This window comes from Penicillium expansum (assembly GCF_000769745.1).
Source record: "Penicillium expansum strain MD-8 chromosome Unknown contig268, whole genome shotgun sequence".
NCBI classification, from domain to species: domain Eukaryota; kingdom Fungi; phylum Ascomycota; class Eurotiomycetes; order Eurotiales; family Aspergillaceae; genus Penicillium; species Penicillium expansum.
In genome coordinates, this window is record NW_015971324.1 from 591658 (window position 1) to 607928 (window position 16271).

The 16271-nt window shown below is 48.1% G+C and overlaps 5 protein-coding genes across 5 annotated transcripts; 2 read left to right on the forward strand and 3 right to left on the reverse strand.

The window, feature by feature from the left end:
• Window positions 1-1693: 1693 nt before the first annotated feature.
• Window positions 1694-3444, forward strand: PEX2_079150 (MFS transporter; the record flags this gene model as incomplete). The annotated part of the gene is made up of 3 exons (XM_016745185.1): window positions 1694-1942; window positions 1992-2381; window positions 2437-3444. The coding sequence occupies 3 exons, from the start codon at window positions 1694-1696 to the stop codon at window positions 3442-3444; spliced, it is 1647 nt and encodes a 548-aa protein (XP_016598103.1).
• Window positions 3445-4289: 845 nt separating this feature from the next.
• PEX2_079160 (Major facilitator superfamily domain, general substrate transporter) lies at window positions 4290-5894 on the reverse strand (the record flags this gene model as incomplete). The annotated part of the gene is made up of 1 exon (XM_016745186.1): window positions 4290-5894. One exon carries the CDS (start codon window positions 5892-5894, stop codon window positions 4290-4292), a length of 1605 nt encoding a protein of 534 aa, XP_016598104.1.
• Window positions 5895-8847: 2953 nt separating this feature from the next.
• On the reverse strand, window positions 8848-10194 carry PEX2_079170 (putative acid phosphatase; the record flags this gene model as incomplete). The annotated part of the gene is made up of 3 exons (XM_016745187.1): window positions 8848-8883; window positions 8936-9949; window positions 10003-10194. The coding sequence occupies 3 exons, from the start codon at window positions 10192-10194 to the stop codon at window positions 8848-8850; spliced, it is 1242 nt and encodes a 413-aa protein (XP_016598105.1).
• Window positions 10195-11917: 1723 nt separating this feature from the next.
• PEX2_079180 (uncharacterized protein) lies at window positions 11918-13963 on the forward strand (the record flags this gene model as incomplete). Its single annotated transcript, XM_016745188.1, has 1 exon — window positions 11918-13963. The coding sequence occupies one exon, from the start codon at window positions 11918-11920 to the stop codon at window positions 13961-13963; it is 2046 nt and encodes a 681-aa protein (XP_016598106.1).
• A 669-nt stretch (window positions 13964-14632) lies between these two features.
• On the reverse strand, window positions 14633-15883 carry erg6 (sterol 24-C-methyltransferase; the record flags this gene model as incomplete). Its single annotated transcript, XM_016745189.1, has 3 exons — window positions 14633-15527; window positions 15586-15620; window positions 15680-15883. 3 exons carry the CDS (start codon window positions 15881-15883, stop codon window positions 14633-14635), a joined length of 1134 nt encoding a protein of 377 aa, XP_016598107.1.
• Window positions 15884-16271: the final 388 nt, after the last annotated feature.

Below are 16271 nucleotides of genomic sequence, written 5' to 3' on the forward strand. Positions count from 1 at the left end.
AATCTACTTTTTATACATTTAAAGAGGCAAAACATTAATAATTTAATTTCTTTCGATGATATATCTCAAGGTTCGTTCGGCAACATATGATTCATCATCACGGTATTGCATTTATCTAGAACGCCCTGGACCTCAATTTCCTCATGCCAGATGGTCACAGGTTATACACAGAAAAGTCGCTTGCACAAAGTATGCTTTTTTTTACCGCCTACATATACATATAAAAGCACCAGCTAAAAAGACATTTAAAAAGACTAATAAAAAAATACCAGCTAGAAAGACCAACTAAAAAGACATCACAAGGCCGCAAACGCGGCCGACTATTCTTGTATCGTTATATACAACACTCGAGCACAGACTATCACGAAATATTTCTAGGGAAATATCGAGGCCAGTTCCTGGTTCTTCCCCAGTACCCAAAAGTCATCTAGCTTGAAATAGCTGTGCGCTGAAGAAAGATGTTATCAACTGATGTTAGATCCTGCAACAATTGGAAGGAGACTAATCAGTCCACGACCAGACTCAAGATGTGAGCATGAAATGAACCTCATAGCTGGAATTGGACATCTGAAGTTGATTTGACACCTAGACAGCAAATTTGACGCTCGACATATACTTCGCTGTATACTCAACTGCGTCGGTATATTAGAATATCAGACGGGTTACCACGTAATTCAAAGCTGTTGGGTCCAAGCTTCGCTTTGTCCATTCAGTCCTCTCAGAAAAACAGGTACCAAAACAAGAAAGAATTGGGTGACAGTCATGCACTATAAACCGGCGGTCTAGAATAAAAACACTGCACTATAAATCGGACATCCGAAGAAAGCGCCCCGTACATATAGTGTCACCAGTAAATCCCCGAGCGAGTTGAGGCTGCATAACTCCGGGGGTTACTATCCATGGATGTATGTAGCGGACATAAACCACCTGGGCAATACAGCGCTGGAGATGTCAGCCAATGAAAAACTCACGGAACCGGGGGAACCCATATACCGGTATCCTAATACGGTATATAGCACTGGCGATCGGTTAATGCACGTGACCAATGTGCCGAAGACCCGATAATCGACACCTGAGGCTGAAATTGAGCCACAAATATCAGGTTTCAGGTTTCTTTCCGCATGGACAATGCCCTAATGGCAACTCAAGACGGGTCAGGCCGCCGGTATTCAGCAAAATTTGGGACAAACAGGGGGGCAAATGGGGTCTGGCCAGGGGTCACCCTCGTGTCAAGCTTTAAGTACCAGCCAATCACTATGCTCAATGTTGCAAATTGGAGACCCTGTGGGTTTTCTTCTGGCGGTGTTAAGGGCCTTTTTGCTTTATCGCCGTTCGTAACGGTCAAATTATGCCGACTGCCTGTCTAATGTTTGTGACTATTGATTTGATATAAAAACGTTCCCCGCTGTTGCAGTCTGGTTCATTTTTTTTTTCTAGGGACCCAGTGTCGCGTGCCCATTTAGTTGGCCTTGCATATATATTTTTTTTCTTTCGTTTCCCCAATCATATTGTTGATTAGTTCTCCGTATGAGCATCGATAATGTCAGCCCATAAAGAATCTGGCTCGACCAGATCACGGTCGACATCAATATCCAGTACCGATTCCGAGTTTCAGGCATTAAGAACGCAGTCAAGATCTCAGAGCTTGGCTGGTTCTCTGAGGACTAGGTTACGGTCTTTGTCCAACCCGGGAATGACCCAGGTAGATCGAGTTTATTCGGGACGACATCTCAATGACCAGTCTGTATACCACAGCGACGATGGGTCTAACTATGGTGAAGCGTCCATCGAAAACGAGCAGAAGCCCGACACTATCCAGGAAATCCGGAACGGGATTGTGAACGAGCGCGATCTGGATCTAGAAAAAGCCGTTGCTGCGCAGCCCGAACTTGAAAAATCGAGGACGGCAAAATCAAGCCGGTCTCGTCACGACCCAAAACTAGTAGGTTGCCCCATACTCCTAAATCTGCACTCGGTATTAAGTTGTATAGGTAAATTGGGACGGCCCTGAAGACCCCGAAAACCCGAAAAACTGGAGCAACAAGAAGAAATGGGCTGCTGTAATCACCGTGTCACTATTCACATTTATCTCGCCTGTCTCTTCGTCAATGGTTGCGCCGGCACTGCCGTCACTAGCAGCGGACCTCAAAGTCACGGATGAGGTAGTCTCACAACTTATGCTCTCAATCTTCGTTCTGGCCTACGCTGTTGGCCCATTATTCCTCGGACCACTATCAGAGATATACGGCCGAACCATCGTTCTCCAGCTCGCCAACCTCTTCTTCCTTGTTTTCAATATTGGGTGTGCTGTATCACAAACAAAAGTCCAAATGATCGTCTGCCGATTCTTTGCTGGACTAGGAGGCAGCGCCCCGCTAGCAGTAAGCCAAGCCGGAAGACTCCCCCCAAGGAAAGCTTATATCTAACGGCATCTAGATCGGCGGCGGAGTCCTCTCGGATTGTTTCCGGGCCGAAGAGCGCGGAAAGGGAATCGCAATTTACAGTCTTGCACCACTTCTGGGCCCAGCCCTCGGCCCCATCGCAGGAGGCTTTATCGCTGAAAACACAACCTGGCGCTGGGTGTTCTACGCAACCTCAATAACTGACGGTCTGATCCAATTGATGGGTCTCTTTTTCCTACGCGAGAGCTACGGCCCGAAAATCCTCCTCGACCGCGCTGTCCGCCTGCGCAAGGAAACTGGCGACGAATCCTACCAAACAGAAGCAGAGCGCCAAAATAAGACCCTACCCGAAGTCCTGCGCAGCTCGCTCATCCGACCCTTCCGCCTCCTCTTCACTCAGCCAATCGTCCAAGTCCTCGCCCTATTCATGGCCTACATTTATGGAATCATGTACCTCGTGCTCTCAACATTCCCCACTCTCTGGACAAGCCCAAACTACTACAATGAATCGACCGGTATCGGCGGCCTGAACTACATCTCTCTTGGACTGGGCTTTTGGCTCGGCTCGCAGATATGTGCCCCGCTCAACGACCGCATTTATCGCCGCCTCAAGGCTCGCAATGCCGGTGTCGGAAAACCGGAGTTCCGCGTCCCACTGCTCTTTGTCGGCGCCTTCTTTATCCCCGCTGGCTTGTTCATCTACGGCTGGACCGCTCAATACCACTGCCATTGGATCGCGCCGAACATCGGTGCTGTACTATTTGGTACTGGCAACATTATTGCCTTCCAGTGTATCCAGACTTATATGGTTGATACCTATACACGGTTCGCAGCTAGCGCGCTTGCTGCTGGTGCATTCCTGCGCTCGCTCGCTGGGTTTGGGTTTCCACTTTTCGCACCGTATATGTATAGTGCTTTGAACTATGGGTGGGGGAACAGTCTGTTGGCATTCGTGGCTATTGTCATCGGGGTGCCGGCGCCAGTGTTTTTGTGGAAGTTTGGGGAGACGTTGAGAAAAAGGAGTACGTTTGCGGCTGGCTAGGTCATTGACGAATTCCTTTTGGTATTAGTCTCTTTAGACAGAATTGTTAATTGTTAAATTAATATTTAATTCCTTTAATTCCTTTAATTGCTTTACAATGAAACTAAGAATTAATGGCGAATACGGAAGTGTTCTTTTTGGCATGTGTCCGGGGTTGTCGTCACGAATGCCTCGGCTCGGATCCTATGCCCTCAATATTTTTTTATCTACAACTTAGGACGTGCAATTTATGCCGAAGCACATGCATGTTTTTATTTGTTCGAGATACGGGTACAGATATCACTACATTTCCTCCAATCGACGTTCGATCTGCAGGGGCCTCCGATGTCCTCGTTAGGTATGAGTTGCAACACAGACAAACACGGTGTGCATCTTACACAAGGCTGGATCTGAATGAAATGCCTTCGTTGACTTGACCGACTTTGCACTAAACTCTTAGTACGGAGTATATGAATTATGTACGTATTATAGCCAAGCCTTCTTTACTTCTATCTCCACCGAGATACATACTACTGTGCTGATCTGATCCCAAGGCCGCAGGAGCAAGAAGCATCAGCGGAGATGCCTCATGTATTTAGACCGTTTAGACCCAGTACAAGAACGTTTAGATAGAATATTGATAGGGGTGAAAGGTATGTATTTAGATCAAATGAAATATAGAGAAAACAAAATGAGATTGCAAAGCAGACTATTTACATACTAGTCCACCCGCTTTCCCGTCAGACAGGGGGGGGTATAGAGAATCTATGGTCACATGATAATATGAGATCCGAGACAAATGATTAATCCTATTCGCACTGCGAATGTCTCTCGGTCGACATTAGAAAGGGCAACCGATGGAGCATTTACTCTTCGTGCTTGGTCTCACTGCCGCTGCTCATGGCAGTCTCAGCCTTCTCGGCTTCGGAGATGACCTGGTGGTCGGGGGTATCAAGACCCAGATCATTTTGCATCCGAGTAATCTCGGCAATGGAGAGCTTAGGCAGCTGCTGTGCGACCTGGTAGGGCCACTTGCCCTCAACGTGGGCCTTGGCGAAGATGATATCAACTTCCTCGAGATCACGACCGGCAGTCTCACAGTAGAAGAACCAGGCGAAGGGGATGGCGATGAAGTTAACAAGCGCGAAGAATAGGTAGATACCCCAGTCGGACTGGTTGGAGAACACAGGAGTGAACATGACGACGGCGAAGTTGGTGATCCAGTTCACACAGGTGGAAGCGGAGGCGGCCTTGGTACGGGTGCGGAGAGGGTTGATCTCCGGGGGGTAGATCCAGGGCAGAGGCAGCGTAGTAAAGGCGAAGAAGCAGATAAACAGGAAGATACCGACAATGGCACCCTTAGCGCTCTGCGCGCTCGAGTCGATGAGGCAACCCATAGTGATAATGAAACTGAGACCCTGGCCGAGGAAACCAATCAAGAAGAGGTTACGGCGACCGACCCTCTCAATCATGAAGAAGGATGGAATAGTGGCCAGAGCGTAGACAGTGGCGAAAACACCTCCTAGAACCAAGGGAAGCTTGCCGGTCATATGCAAGTTCTGCTGGAATAGCAGGGTCGAGTAGTAGATAGCGGCGTTGCAACCAGTGAATTGCTGGAAGAACTGGCCAGAGCAACCGATCATCATACGCTGGAAGTTCTGAGTCTTACCACCAGTGAAGAGAATACCCCAGCTGCTAGCCTCAACACTCTGCATAGCCTTAAGATCAGCCTTCATGAGGTTGAAATCGGCAAGCACGTCATCCGCATCGATATCACTGTCGTTAAGCTGAGCGAGGACTTGAAGGGCCTCCTGGTCATGACCCTGCATAACGAACCAACGAGGCGACTCGGGGAGCATGAGAGCACCAACAGTGACGAGAATAGCAAACAGAATCTGGAAGGCGACGGGGAACCGCCACTGAACAGAGCTGTCGACATAAGAGAGACCGAAATCAAGCCAGTAGGCGATGAAGGTACCAACGGCGATGATAGCACCCTCGAAGCAGACGAGGAAACCACGGTTGTGAGCGCGCGAACACTCAGACTGCCACACGGGAATAGTAGCGGTGTCCATGCCGTTTCCAAGACCGGAAATGACACGTCCAACAACGAACTGGCCCAGTCCCCAGTGGGGGCCGAATGCAGCAGTAGAGATAACAGTACCGAGGATCATAAGGAGACCACCGGTCACCAGGAGAGGAGTGCGGCCAATGCGTTGACCGTAGATCATAGTGAAGATAGCACCGAAGAAACAACCAAGTTCGTAACAGGCAGTGACCGCGCCACGAAGGACGGCGACGTGCTCGGAGTCACCATGGAGAGGGGGGAATTCTTTTGTGAATTGGTCACCGGAGATGATACCAGACATCAAACCCTGATCATAACCGAAAAGTGAGAATCCAACGACGGATGTAAAGGTGATGGCAAGATGGAGCTTCTTGCCCCGTAAGCCGGAGGTTGTGGTCCACATGATGAACGTCCTCTATTAGATGGAGAGAGGAAATGGTCAAAGCGACATGGGGGAAAAAAGAAAGCTCAGACACTTGGGGGGGACATTTCGTTCCCTTATATGCATTTAGTCCTCATATCCATTGGGTTAATGCCAAGGGGAGAAAAGGTTGGAGTGACATCGGCGGCGCTACAACATTGGATAGGCAAGTCTTGCGACCCGCCGTGGGGGCCGAGAAGAGCCAAGTAGGGTCAAGCAGGGGCCAAGGACCATATTAGTGGGGTTGCGGGGATGCGACAAGAAAGTCTCGCGGGTTGCCAAGTGTACCAAGCGGCTTAGATTTACCGTTTTGGGCTCTTGGTAATATATCAAACTGCGCTAATTCAATAACACTGTTTGTATTCTGTAGGCGTGTATATTCGCTATGTAAGGGGCTTCGTTGTTTTTTCTTTCACATGGCTTTTGTGGGGGGTGGATCAAATTGATTCCTGGGGGCGCCTTGAGGCGTCTGGAGGTTGCGGGTACGGGCGACGGTGTGTATAACCGGAAGAGGAATCTTATCCGACCCTCCACGACTACTTGACCCTGCAACGACCCATGGGGAATTGGAAATTGGGGGGGAAGTGGATCAGGGGAAGATTTCGTATGGTCATTCGTTGGCCGCAATTAGTAGTCCAATGCTTTTTCTTCTTTTTTTTTTCTTTTCTTTTTTCTTTTTTCTTTTTTGTTTCTTTTTCTATTTCTTTTTCACCTTTTTTTTTCTTTTTTTCCTTAAGCCTCGGGACCGATTGGTGCTCAAGCCTAGCCCGAATATTACGTTACTTAGAAAAATCTCGTGAAAGTTGCCTTTTTCCTCCGAACATCGCCATTCCCGATACCCCGGCCGGTTACGGCGACGGTTCAGCCGTACTCCGTACAAAGTACAAAGTACATTAATTTCCCGGGGTTTCTTTTGTGTGGGATGCCGTCTTAAGAAATGATCATCGGAATCACAAGGCACCTACGGAGTACATGTACTCCGTAGGTTGTAGTGACATGAAATCTGTGAGATATGAACTAACGGCTTGCGTCAGGTCTAACCCTAAGGTCAACATTGATATCTTCTTTCTATTTGAGAGTTCGTTCTATAGAAAGTCTCGTGTAATTCTTTTTCTTATTCTTTTAATTCTCGAAGAAGCACGAAGAAGCCCTTCCCGAAGAAACCATCCGGGAATTATTCGAGTACTGAGACATGTGCTGTTTTAACGTCAAAAGGGAAGTCAAAAACCTCGACCAGAGTAAAAAGTGGGTGGATCCATTTGCCAAGATACCTCCGCATTGGGAAGGGATTAGCCTTACAAAGAGAGTTGATTTCGAAGATTTTCACAGTTAAGCACCCATCCAAGGTGGGTATAATTGCTTACCACTACTTGGCTCATCGACCAAGCATTCCAAGTATTTTCCAAGACAATTCCAAGACTCCAAGAAAGTATATCGAAGCGAAGCATTTGACAACCTTGGAAGCATACCTTGGCCATATGTACATTCGCGATATGGAGTACATATATTGAAAGAAAATGGAGGGGAGAAAAATATTCACCCGGGCCCACACAAGATCCCGGGTAAAAAATACTGAAAAGGCAATTTCTTGGAGTCGAGCGGGCATTATCGGACAATTTACCTCCGATTTGACATTGGGCTACAAAAGTTCTGCATGCGGAAAAAAAAATTGGCAAACTAGATTGGTAGACGTGGTGGTGTGCAGGCACATACTTTGTACACATCTATATTAATTTTCCTATTAGACCAATAATATAATCTCCCGAGTTGTTGTACATATGAGCACCGCAACAATCCTCGGCGCCTTCCCGAATGAGAATATGCGCTCTGTCCCCGATGATGCTATGTTCGATATAAGTACATATAGGTACTTATCCCGAGGCACGCGTTTTGGGTCGTCGCTTCCACAACTCATCATACGAGATGACCGGGGGCCGACACTTTGCGGCACACGGCTTGCAGATCACGGCAAAGCCTTTGAAAGTCAAAGCAAACTCTCAAAAGACGTCATAAAGTCTCCATGAGCCTCCAGGATGTGGCGCTTCTAGGGTCTTGGCGTCCCTCAAGTTCCTCGAGGGAACCATGGAAAATAGATTGCCCTGCGGCATGGCTGAACTTTCCGCAAACCTTCTCGATATGAGCGGGTATCTATGTTGTAGGTACCTAGGTACTTCCAAGGTTGGAAATCAATCCCACTATCGCTGATTATTTGGGGAATCGATCTGCTTTGAGGTCTAGAAGCCAGGAATGTTGATCGGAGTATTTCGAGTTATAGCAGTAATGTGCGTAGTTGAGGTTGTGGTTGAAGAAAACATTCAATTTTAAGAAATGAGGCGGAGAATACTCAATTTGCCAAATTTCAACATAAACTACGCTATTCCAATAATAAGAGAGGGGAGTATGCCTTTTAGCACTAGCTAAATAAATTTCTTGCCAACTTTACGTGTATCTTAGATGTCATAGAATGAGTGCATCCGCAGCATAAAATCGTCTATACAATGTCTGATGTGCGCAAGGATTCGCATTTCAAACGATATCAGAAAGGGAAAAGGGGAAAAGGGGAAAGACTAAGCTCATATGAAACGTCTCTTCTACGAATGTACTAGGTTTATTCGCGATTGATCGATCAAAAATCTAAGTATTATTGTGGAGCAATATATGTATGCATTGTTTGAATGCGGAGATATACATTTCGTGGGGTAGAGGCAATCTGGGGATGGCCCCATACTCATCAGCATAGTCTGTGCGTATCATACGTTGGAAGTCAAATCATGCGACACATTCACAATGGTTGCAATTAAACCGGAGAACCCCTTTTTAACGTGGTAAAACAACATAGCATTCAATCAACTTTTTGTAGACAAGCACAACTGCGTATGTTCACATCTGACATGGAAGTAGTAGTATATCATACATATATGTATGGATCGCTCGTTTACCCAGTGATACCGGACTCCGTCTTACCGTGCTTCTGTAAATTATTAGCATAAATCATCAAGGGAAGAAGGGATAAGGGACCATACCAGAGTACGGTGGTACTTGATGCCGACGTTGTTTCCACTGGTCGCGTCATACGGTACAGGGCTGGTGTAGTCATAGGTAGGCTGAAGACCGTGGTAGGTTTTTTTGACAACCTCGGCAATACCATGGCCAGCAGAGCACTTGCCCTTGGTGGCAGGAATAGCCCACTTGGAGGAATAGTTCTTGGTAGACAGAGGGCCAGGGTAAGTCTGGTTGATGTAGGCATTGCCGGTATCAACTTCCCAGTTGACATAGCCGGTCTTCTCCGCAACAATCTTCAGCAAGTTGGCGCCACAATCCCAGCGGCCAAGCGAGGGAAGACCCCAGTTAGCAGACAGGGAGGCGATGATTGAGTAGTGTGTGTAGAAAGTGTCGTCGGTGGTGCCCTTAAGGTGCTTCGGGATAGCACCTCCAACTAGGAAGCTGAAGACCCGGTTAGGGTGGGAGTAGTTGCCCCCCTCGTCAAAGGTGAGCAGAACTAAGCTATCCTTGTTGAAGTGCTCGTTCCTCAGCAGGGGAGGCAGGAAGCGAGCGACCCAATCGCCGGCCACAGTGATGTCGGTGTCGTGAGCGTCATTAGTCATGTTAGGTGTGATGAACATGTGTTGGGGAAGGCTGTGGTGTTCCAGGTCCTCGTAGAAAGTGGTGAAATTCTTGATTTGGCGCGGGCGCACGGCGTCGTCGGTAACCGAGTCATACAGAACCAGCGGGTTGTGCTTGCGTACGTACTGGTTTGGACCGCTCAGAGGATACCTCATGCCCTGGTAGCCGGCATAGGGCATGTCCTCTTGGTACTCACCCCAAGCGATGTGCTTGGTGTCAAACAGATCGGCAATAGTTGAGACATTGGCGGGGATCTGCAGGAAGTTGTCACTGTCCATGCCGAAAGTGTCACCCCCGGCGGAAGCACAGTAGTTGGGCTCCGAGGGGTGAGTGACGGCAAAGTAGTTGGTCAGGAGGATGCCCTCCTTAGCCAGCTTGGACAAGTTCTCGTCTGAAGCAGCGGTTTCAAAGTCCTGCAAAGGGGTGAGCACGTGGCCATTGTTATCTATGCAAGGGGAAAACCAACTGTATTCTCTAGCCAGATGTTGACGAAGCGATCAAAAACCAAACCCTTTACATTTGACACAGGAGAGTAAGGCAGGACCGTAGCACGGGCTGCATCGATCTCAGCCTGAGTTGGGGTCTTTTCAGTGGTCGTCTTGGCCGCGGCCAGGGATAGGGCCCCGACGAACGCGAGAAGAGTTTGTTTGGTGAACATGTCTGAGATCGCGGTAGTAGCAGCTGCGACGAGAAAGGTAATAGAGGAGCGGGTTGGTCGGGCGACATGCGATCTTATACTCGAGCCAGCCTTAGACGCATAACATTCCCCTCATCTACCGAAAGAATGCGCTATGTTGCACGGCACTTCTAACCGATACCACGTTGTGATCGATGCATGGCTAACTGGCTGCATTTCCAGGCCTTTTATCCCGAAGAGTCAAGGCTTGAACTGAACTGACCTGAATTGAATTAAACCAAGGTGGTCTTCATTGGGTGAATAACAGATGGTGGTCCGGGTACCTGCCCGCTGGTGGTCCCTGCGTTGCACGTTGTTGCTGTCCGTGCCCTAACTGGCTAGTCACCGGGCTCACTGGGTCAAGTGCAATACTTGGCTAACCATACAATGGGCTGCTTTTACCAATGTGATAATAGCTATCCGGATAGCTACATAGCTATACATATTAATTCGTATAATACTTCGTATAAAAGCTTTTGCCCAGAGGGATATATGCTTACCTTTTCTTGGCTTCTCCGTTGAAAACTTAACTCTGGAATCTTCACCACTCTGTGTTCTCATTGAGAAGGACTGTATAGACCCATTAACTATAGTATTCTGGTCAACATAGCTACATATATATATCTACAACAATAGTCGGCCGCTTATACGGTCTTGTGATCTTTTTTACCTTTCTTTTCAGTGGCTTTTTTAGTAGTGTTAGATATCCCCTCTCTTTTCAAGATTTATAGGTGGATATAGAAAAACGTGGAAAACGTGCTTTCTATTTGTCTAACGTTGGATTAAAGTTTAGGTCATACTACCTGTTTGTCTCAGATCTAGCTAAAATAATAACAGTTCATGAATAGAAACACCAGCTCTTCTTCTCTTCCTTCTCCCCTTAGTTGTCAGTTTATGAATGAGGAAACAAAGGAAAACAACCCAAACTCCTTCCTGACACATGCGACCTTTCCATCCATGCATCCCCCAGGTGACCGATGGATATCTAAGCTTTTAATCACATATACTATAGATGCTACAGGTTGCCCATTCAGAACGGGACCACATGCTAATGGAAGAGGTGAGAATTTTGATACACCCAGCCAACTCAGGAGCCTACACAGTGCCAAGAGTAGGGATAATACACGGCTCGCCGTAGCAGCGAAAAAGAAAGCGGTCCGTCCGCGGCAGAATCTCGTGAACTAGAATGTACCAACCGTGAAATGAGCGACAAGCTTGATCACGCCTTCATGAATCTGGAGAGTCCCATAGCGAAAAGTACAAATTAAAAACAGAAACCCTTCTACTTCAAGATGAGCTAGGCAGTGTGATATCCGGCGTGAACACAACTGCCTCAAATGCAGTGAATATTTGCCTATAAGTTCAGGCACTCCAGTCATGTAACCAAGGTAACTCAGTAACTAGCCGCCAGGTGCCTTCTACATGGTGCCACCATACTAACCCCCCCTTTAGAAATCAATCATGTCACACTTCAGTTTTACAAGTCTCTACACTCCCAAATTTATACCCATATACTGGATACTCCTGACCCCTACAACATAGGTTGGTGGTATTACATTAGGTAAGGATCGACTCCTCACTTGGACAGGGCGATGGGTGCCCGAGCTTTCAGCCCCAGTTCAGTCAGCTAACATCTTAGAGATCTTGTGTGTTCAACACACAACAATTTTCATACTAGGTCACTTACCTCTATTTACTTTACAATATGATTTCACTCCTAGATCTACCCGTTGAGGTTGTGCTGCTTATAATCGACTCCCTCTTCTCCGAATTCGCCGCAACCGAACCAGGCAACAGCGACGCTTCTATCGCAACCCAAAAAGACTTAAATGCGTTCTCACAAACAAATAAATGGCTCTATAACCAGATGGAACCCCGCTTGTACAAATTCAACGCACAACATTGTGGTCAAACGTCATTGGCATTCGGCGCCTTCCGCGGCTATGATACAGTCGTTCAGAAGTCTCTGGCAGTACACTCGTCAAAGATAACGAGAGATTTGAGATTTCCAACACACGGCTGTCAAATATTTCATTCTCCACTTTGCTGGGCAGCTCAGGGGGGTCACGTCCCTATGATCGATACACTTCTTCAATCTGGCGCTGATCTTCACGAGGGATGTGTCCACGATCGCTGTGATGCACAGCTTCTTGGCCAGGCTGCAAGAAACGGCCACTTGGATATGATGAAAGACCTTGTACGAAGAGGTCTTCGTCCTGAAATTATGTGGGAAACCACTTTCGCAAATCTGATGAATGAGGACGAACCAGGGCGCAAAGCCACTCTCCGCCTGGCTGCCGAGGGTGGCCATATCCCGTGTGTGGATTACACTCTTACTACGGGAGAGTATGAAAATCTCACTTGCAAACAATATATGCACAAAATAGCGCTGATTGTGCCTGCCACAGTGGCAAACGGCCATATAGAGTGTGCCCTGTTTTTGCTGAGTCGCAGCGGTATCCTTGAGAGAACTGGGTTCTGTAACTGTGGAGGCAAGCCAGCCAAGTCTCTAGCTTCCGATCTTCCCAAACTGACCATGGTATTGGAAGATCCACATATCATGGAGAAGTATGGCGCTATGCTTCTTTACCTAGGAGCCACTACCGGCTGTCCACCTTTATTTGAAGAGATGGTTCGATTAGGTGTCCATATTGATACAAGATTCCGCGGGGGCAACACGCCGCTTTGTCTGGCCGTGATAGAAGCGCGAGCACCCGAAGAAGTAAAGAAACTGTTGGAGCTAGGCGCCGAAATCAACATGGGGAACTCACAGAATCAGACACCACTCTATCTTGCAACTCTACTTCGGCTCAAGGGAGTCATGAAGATGCTTCTGGATGAAGGTGCTGATACCGAAGCACGCGGGACTCAATCCAGGATCACTCAAACCCCGCTTTACCTCGCTGTTGCCAAATTTGGAGTTCCCATATATACAAACCGTCCAAGACGTGCTCCCCGCTCTCCTAGTAACGAGGTTTTGTCCTTGTTGCTGGATAATGGTGCCAACCCCAATTATACTGATCCAGATTTTGGGATCACTCCTCTCTGGCTTGCTGTTCGGGGACACAGCACAATTGGGTCATTTAGTAGGGATGATCTTGTGCGGTTACTTCTTGAGCATGGCGCAGATCCAAAACTAGCATTGCGAAACCAGTCAATCTTGTTCTGGGCTATATCAAGCTGCCACTACGATACGATCAAGATGCTTCTTGACTGTGGTGCCAATCCTAATGACTACGCACGCAATTTTGATGGTTCAAAAATCCGCCTCTCAGGAAAACCGCTCTCACCTCTGGCGAAGGCTATGAAGCTGAAACATTATGAAATGGCTGAACTTCTGCTTGATCATGGGGCAGACCCTCTTGTCTCATATTGGAAAAAGGAAACGTCACTGCTTAATGCGACTGTGTCTATGAACTGTTCGTTCATTGGTAAGATGATTGCCATGGGCTTAGATGTGAATGAGTCTGTGATGGGGCAGACCCCTCTCCATATGGCTGTCTGGAAAGGTAACGTTGAAGTGGCGGAATTACTGCTTCGTCGTGGAGCAGATCCAAATCTCACTGTTGGGGGAACTTCATGCTATTCATCAAAGTCAATCTTGTGGTGGGCTTCTTATGTTTCTCATCGAAGGGGTGCAGCTATGGTAGAGTTGCTATGTGCGTATGGTGCTAGGGATTTATATGATACAAATGTTTACACGGACGGACTCGCACCGAGCTTTGTCCCCCCAGTCTCGGGATACCTATGATATGACAAAGAGGGTGGATTGTTCAGAAAAAAAATCTTCTGCAGATCATAACAGTCCATAGATAGCTCTTCAACTACCCAACAGCCGCTTTGGCAGTGATCCAAAGAGATCAATGAAATACATACATCACAGGTTATACATAGAAAAGTCCCTTGCACGAAGTATGCTTTGTTTTACCGTCTTTCTATACATCTGACAAGACTTCTAGAACAACCATCTTAAAAAGACCAGCTAAAAAGACCAGCTAAAAAGACATCACGAGGCCATAAGCGCGGCCGACTATTCTTGTATACCATAGTTAGTTATCTAGTTCTAACAGTATGTGCGCAACGAATACTCCGTACAGAGATCAAAGTAACATAAAACAATACCAATCCTTTGCTCGTTATTCTTGACTCAATGACTATTACAATGCTATCTTGACAGGTAAAAGAAACAAGAGAAGGAAAAATTAATGACACCATCGATTAGGAGAAAGCGGCACGCGGCTCGTTCTCTACCGACATTGGGTCAGATTTGAGCCAAGAAAAAACCCCTGGTGACATGCGGAGGGTGACATGAATAAAGAAGATGAAATAAAATGTGATAAGGGGTACCAGGGAAGAAGGTGCACGCCAGGGGTAATATTTTTTACACAGAAAGACCGTTAACACCGTTGTTGCTCAGGATTTACTCAGGCTTCTTGCCGACCATGAGGTACATGGGAGTGAAGAGGTTCTTCTGAGCACCTTCAACGAGGCAATCAGCAGCCAAGGCCAGGCTGTCGGCGGTCTTCTGGGAACCCTTGGGGAAGAGACCGATGGACTCGCCGGCACCGACGAAGCGGTGGGCAAGGCCACGGCCCCACCAGGTCATGCGGGCGATGGTGAAGAAGTCCCAGGCCGAACCCATGTGCTTGAAAGAGCCCGCCAGCGGGTAGTACCAGGGAATGGGGTCGGGGCGAGCAGCGAGATCCTCGTGGTGCTTCAGCTCAAAGCCAGCGTTCTTCATGGCTTCGAGACCCTCGGAGATACGGACCATGTTGGAGATACCGTCACCCTGCTCGATACCGAGACGGATGCGACGGTGCTCGGCATCATCGTTGTTGTACTCGTCGGTCATGAGCCACTCGTACACAGCGAAGGTACCACCGGGCTTCAGGACACGGAAGATCTCGCTGTAAACACCGACAAGTTCGGGGGCGTGGACGGTGGCTTCAATGGCGTACACGGCATCGAAGCTGTTATCGGGGAAGCTCATCTGCATGAAGTCGCCCTTGACGAAGGCCATTTTGTCCGAAAGACCCTGCTTGTGCGCGTAGTGGGTAGCGCGGTCGATCTGGTAGTCGTTGTTGTTCAGACCGGTGACGTGAGCACCGGTGAACTTGACCATCTCACGGGCGGGACCACCGACACCACAGCCAACATCCAGAACCTTCATGTCCTCCGTGATACCAGCCTGGAGGGCAAGGTAGTGCTCGTGGCGGGCAATGGCCTGGTGGAAAGGCTCACCGTAGGCGAAGCGGCAGAAGTGGAAGGAAGAACCCCATCCGTACTCGTAAAAGTCGGTGGCCAGGTTGTAGTAGCTGCAAAGAATCATCAGTAAGACGAGCATGTATCAATGGGGTTTATTTCCGAACGTACTGTCGGGTCAAGGTAGCATATTCAGCCTTGCGGGCCTATCACACGGGAATTGTTAGTGATAGGAATCAATTGTTTTAGATGCGCACTCCCATACCTCACGAATCTCAGGTGTCTCATCAGCGGCGCTTTGGTTGTCCCAGTGCTTGAAGTACTCATCGACAGCAGCCTTCTGGGCGGTGGTGTCCTTTCCGAGCATGGCAGCGAGACCACCCTGGGCCTTGGCAGATTTGCCGTGCATAGCCTTGTTGAAGGCGGCATCACGCGCCTTATCCTCACGTTCCAATGCAGAGGGAGCCATGGTGAAGAAACGAGTCGCAAAGATTAAAAAGGGGTAGATTGTAAAAAGAGGCAAACAAGCGTCAATGTCCAAGATTTTTCAAGAGAAAAAGACAAGGTGAACCAAGACTGGAGTTACCACAAGAGAAGCGAAGCAAGAGAGCACAAGTGAAGGGAATGGATAGCGACTTGGAGAAGTAGGAGAAAGGGGAAATAAATAAGAGTCGAATCCCAAGCAACTTTTTGGCAATCCAAAGTGGAGAGCCAATCAGGGGTTCCTCCGAACAACTAGACCGAGCTTTAGTGTCCTCCGGGGGGGGGCTTTGGGGAGTGGCCACACTCTTTTTTCCTCGCGGGACACCAAGTTCCGGTCCTGTGGCTGAGTCGGACACTGCCTCCCGGTGGGAAAA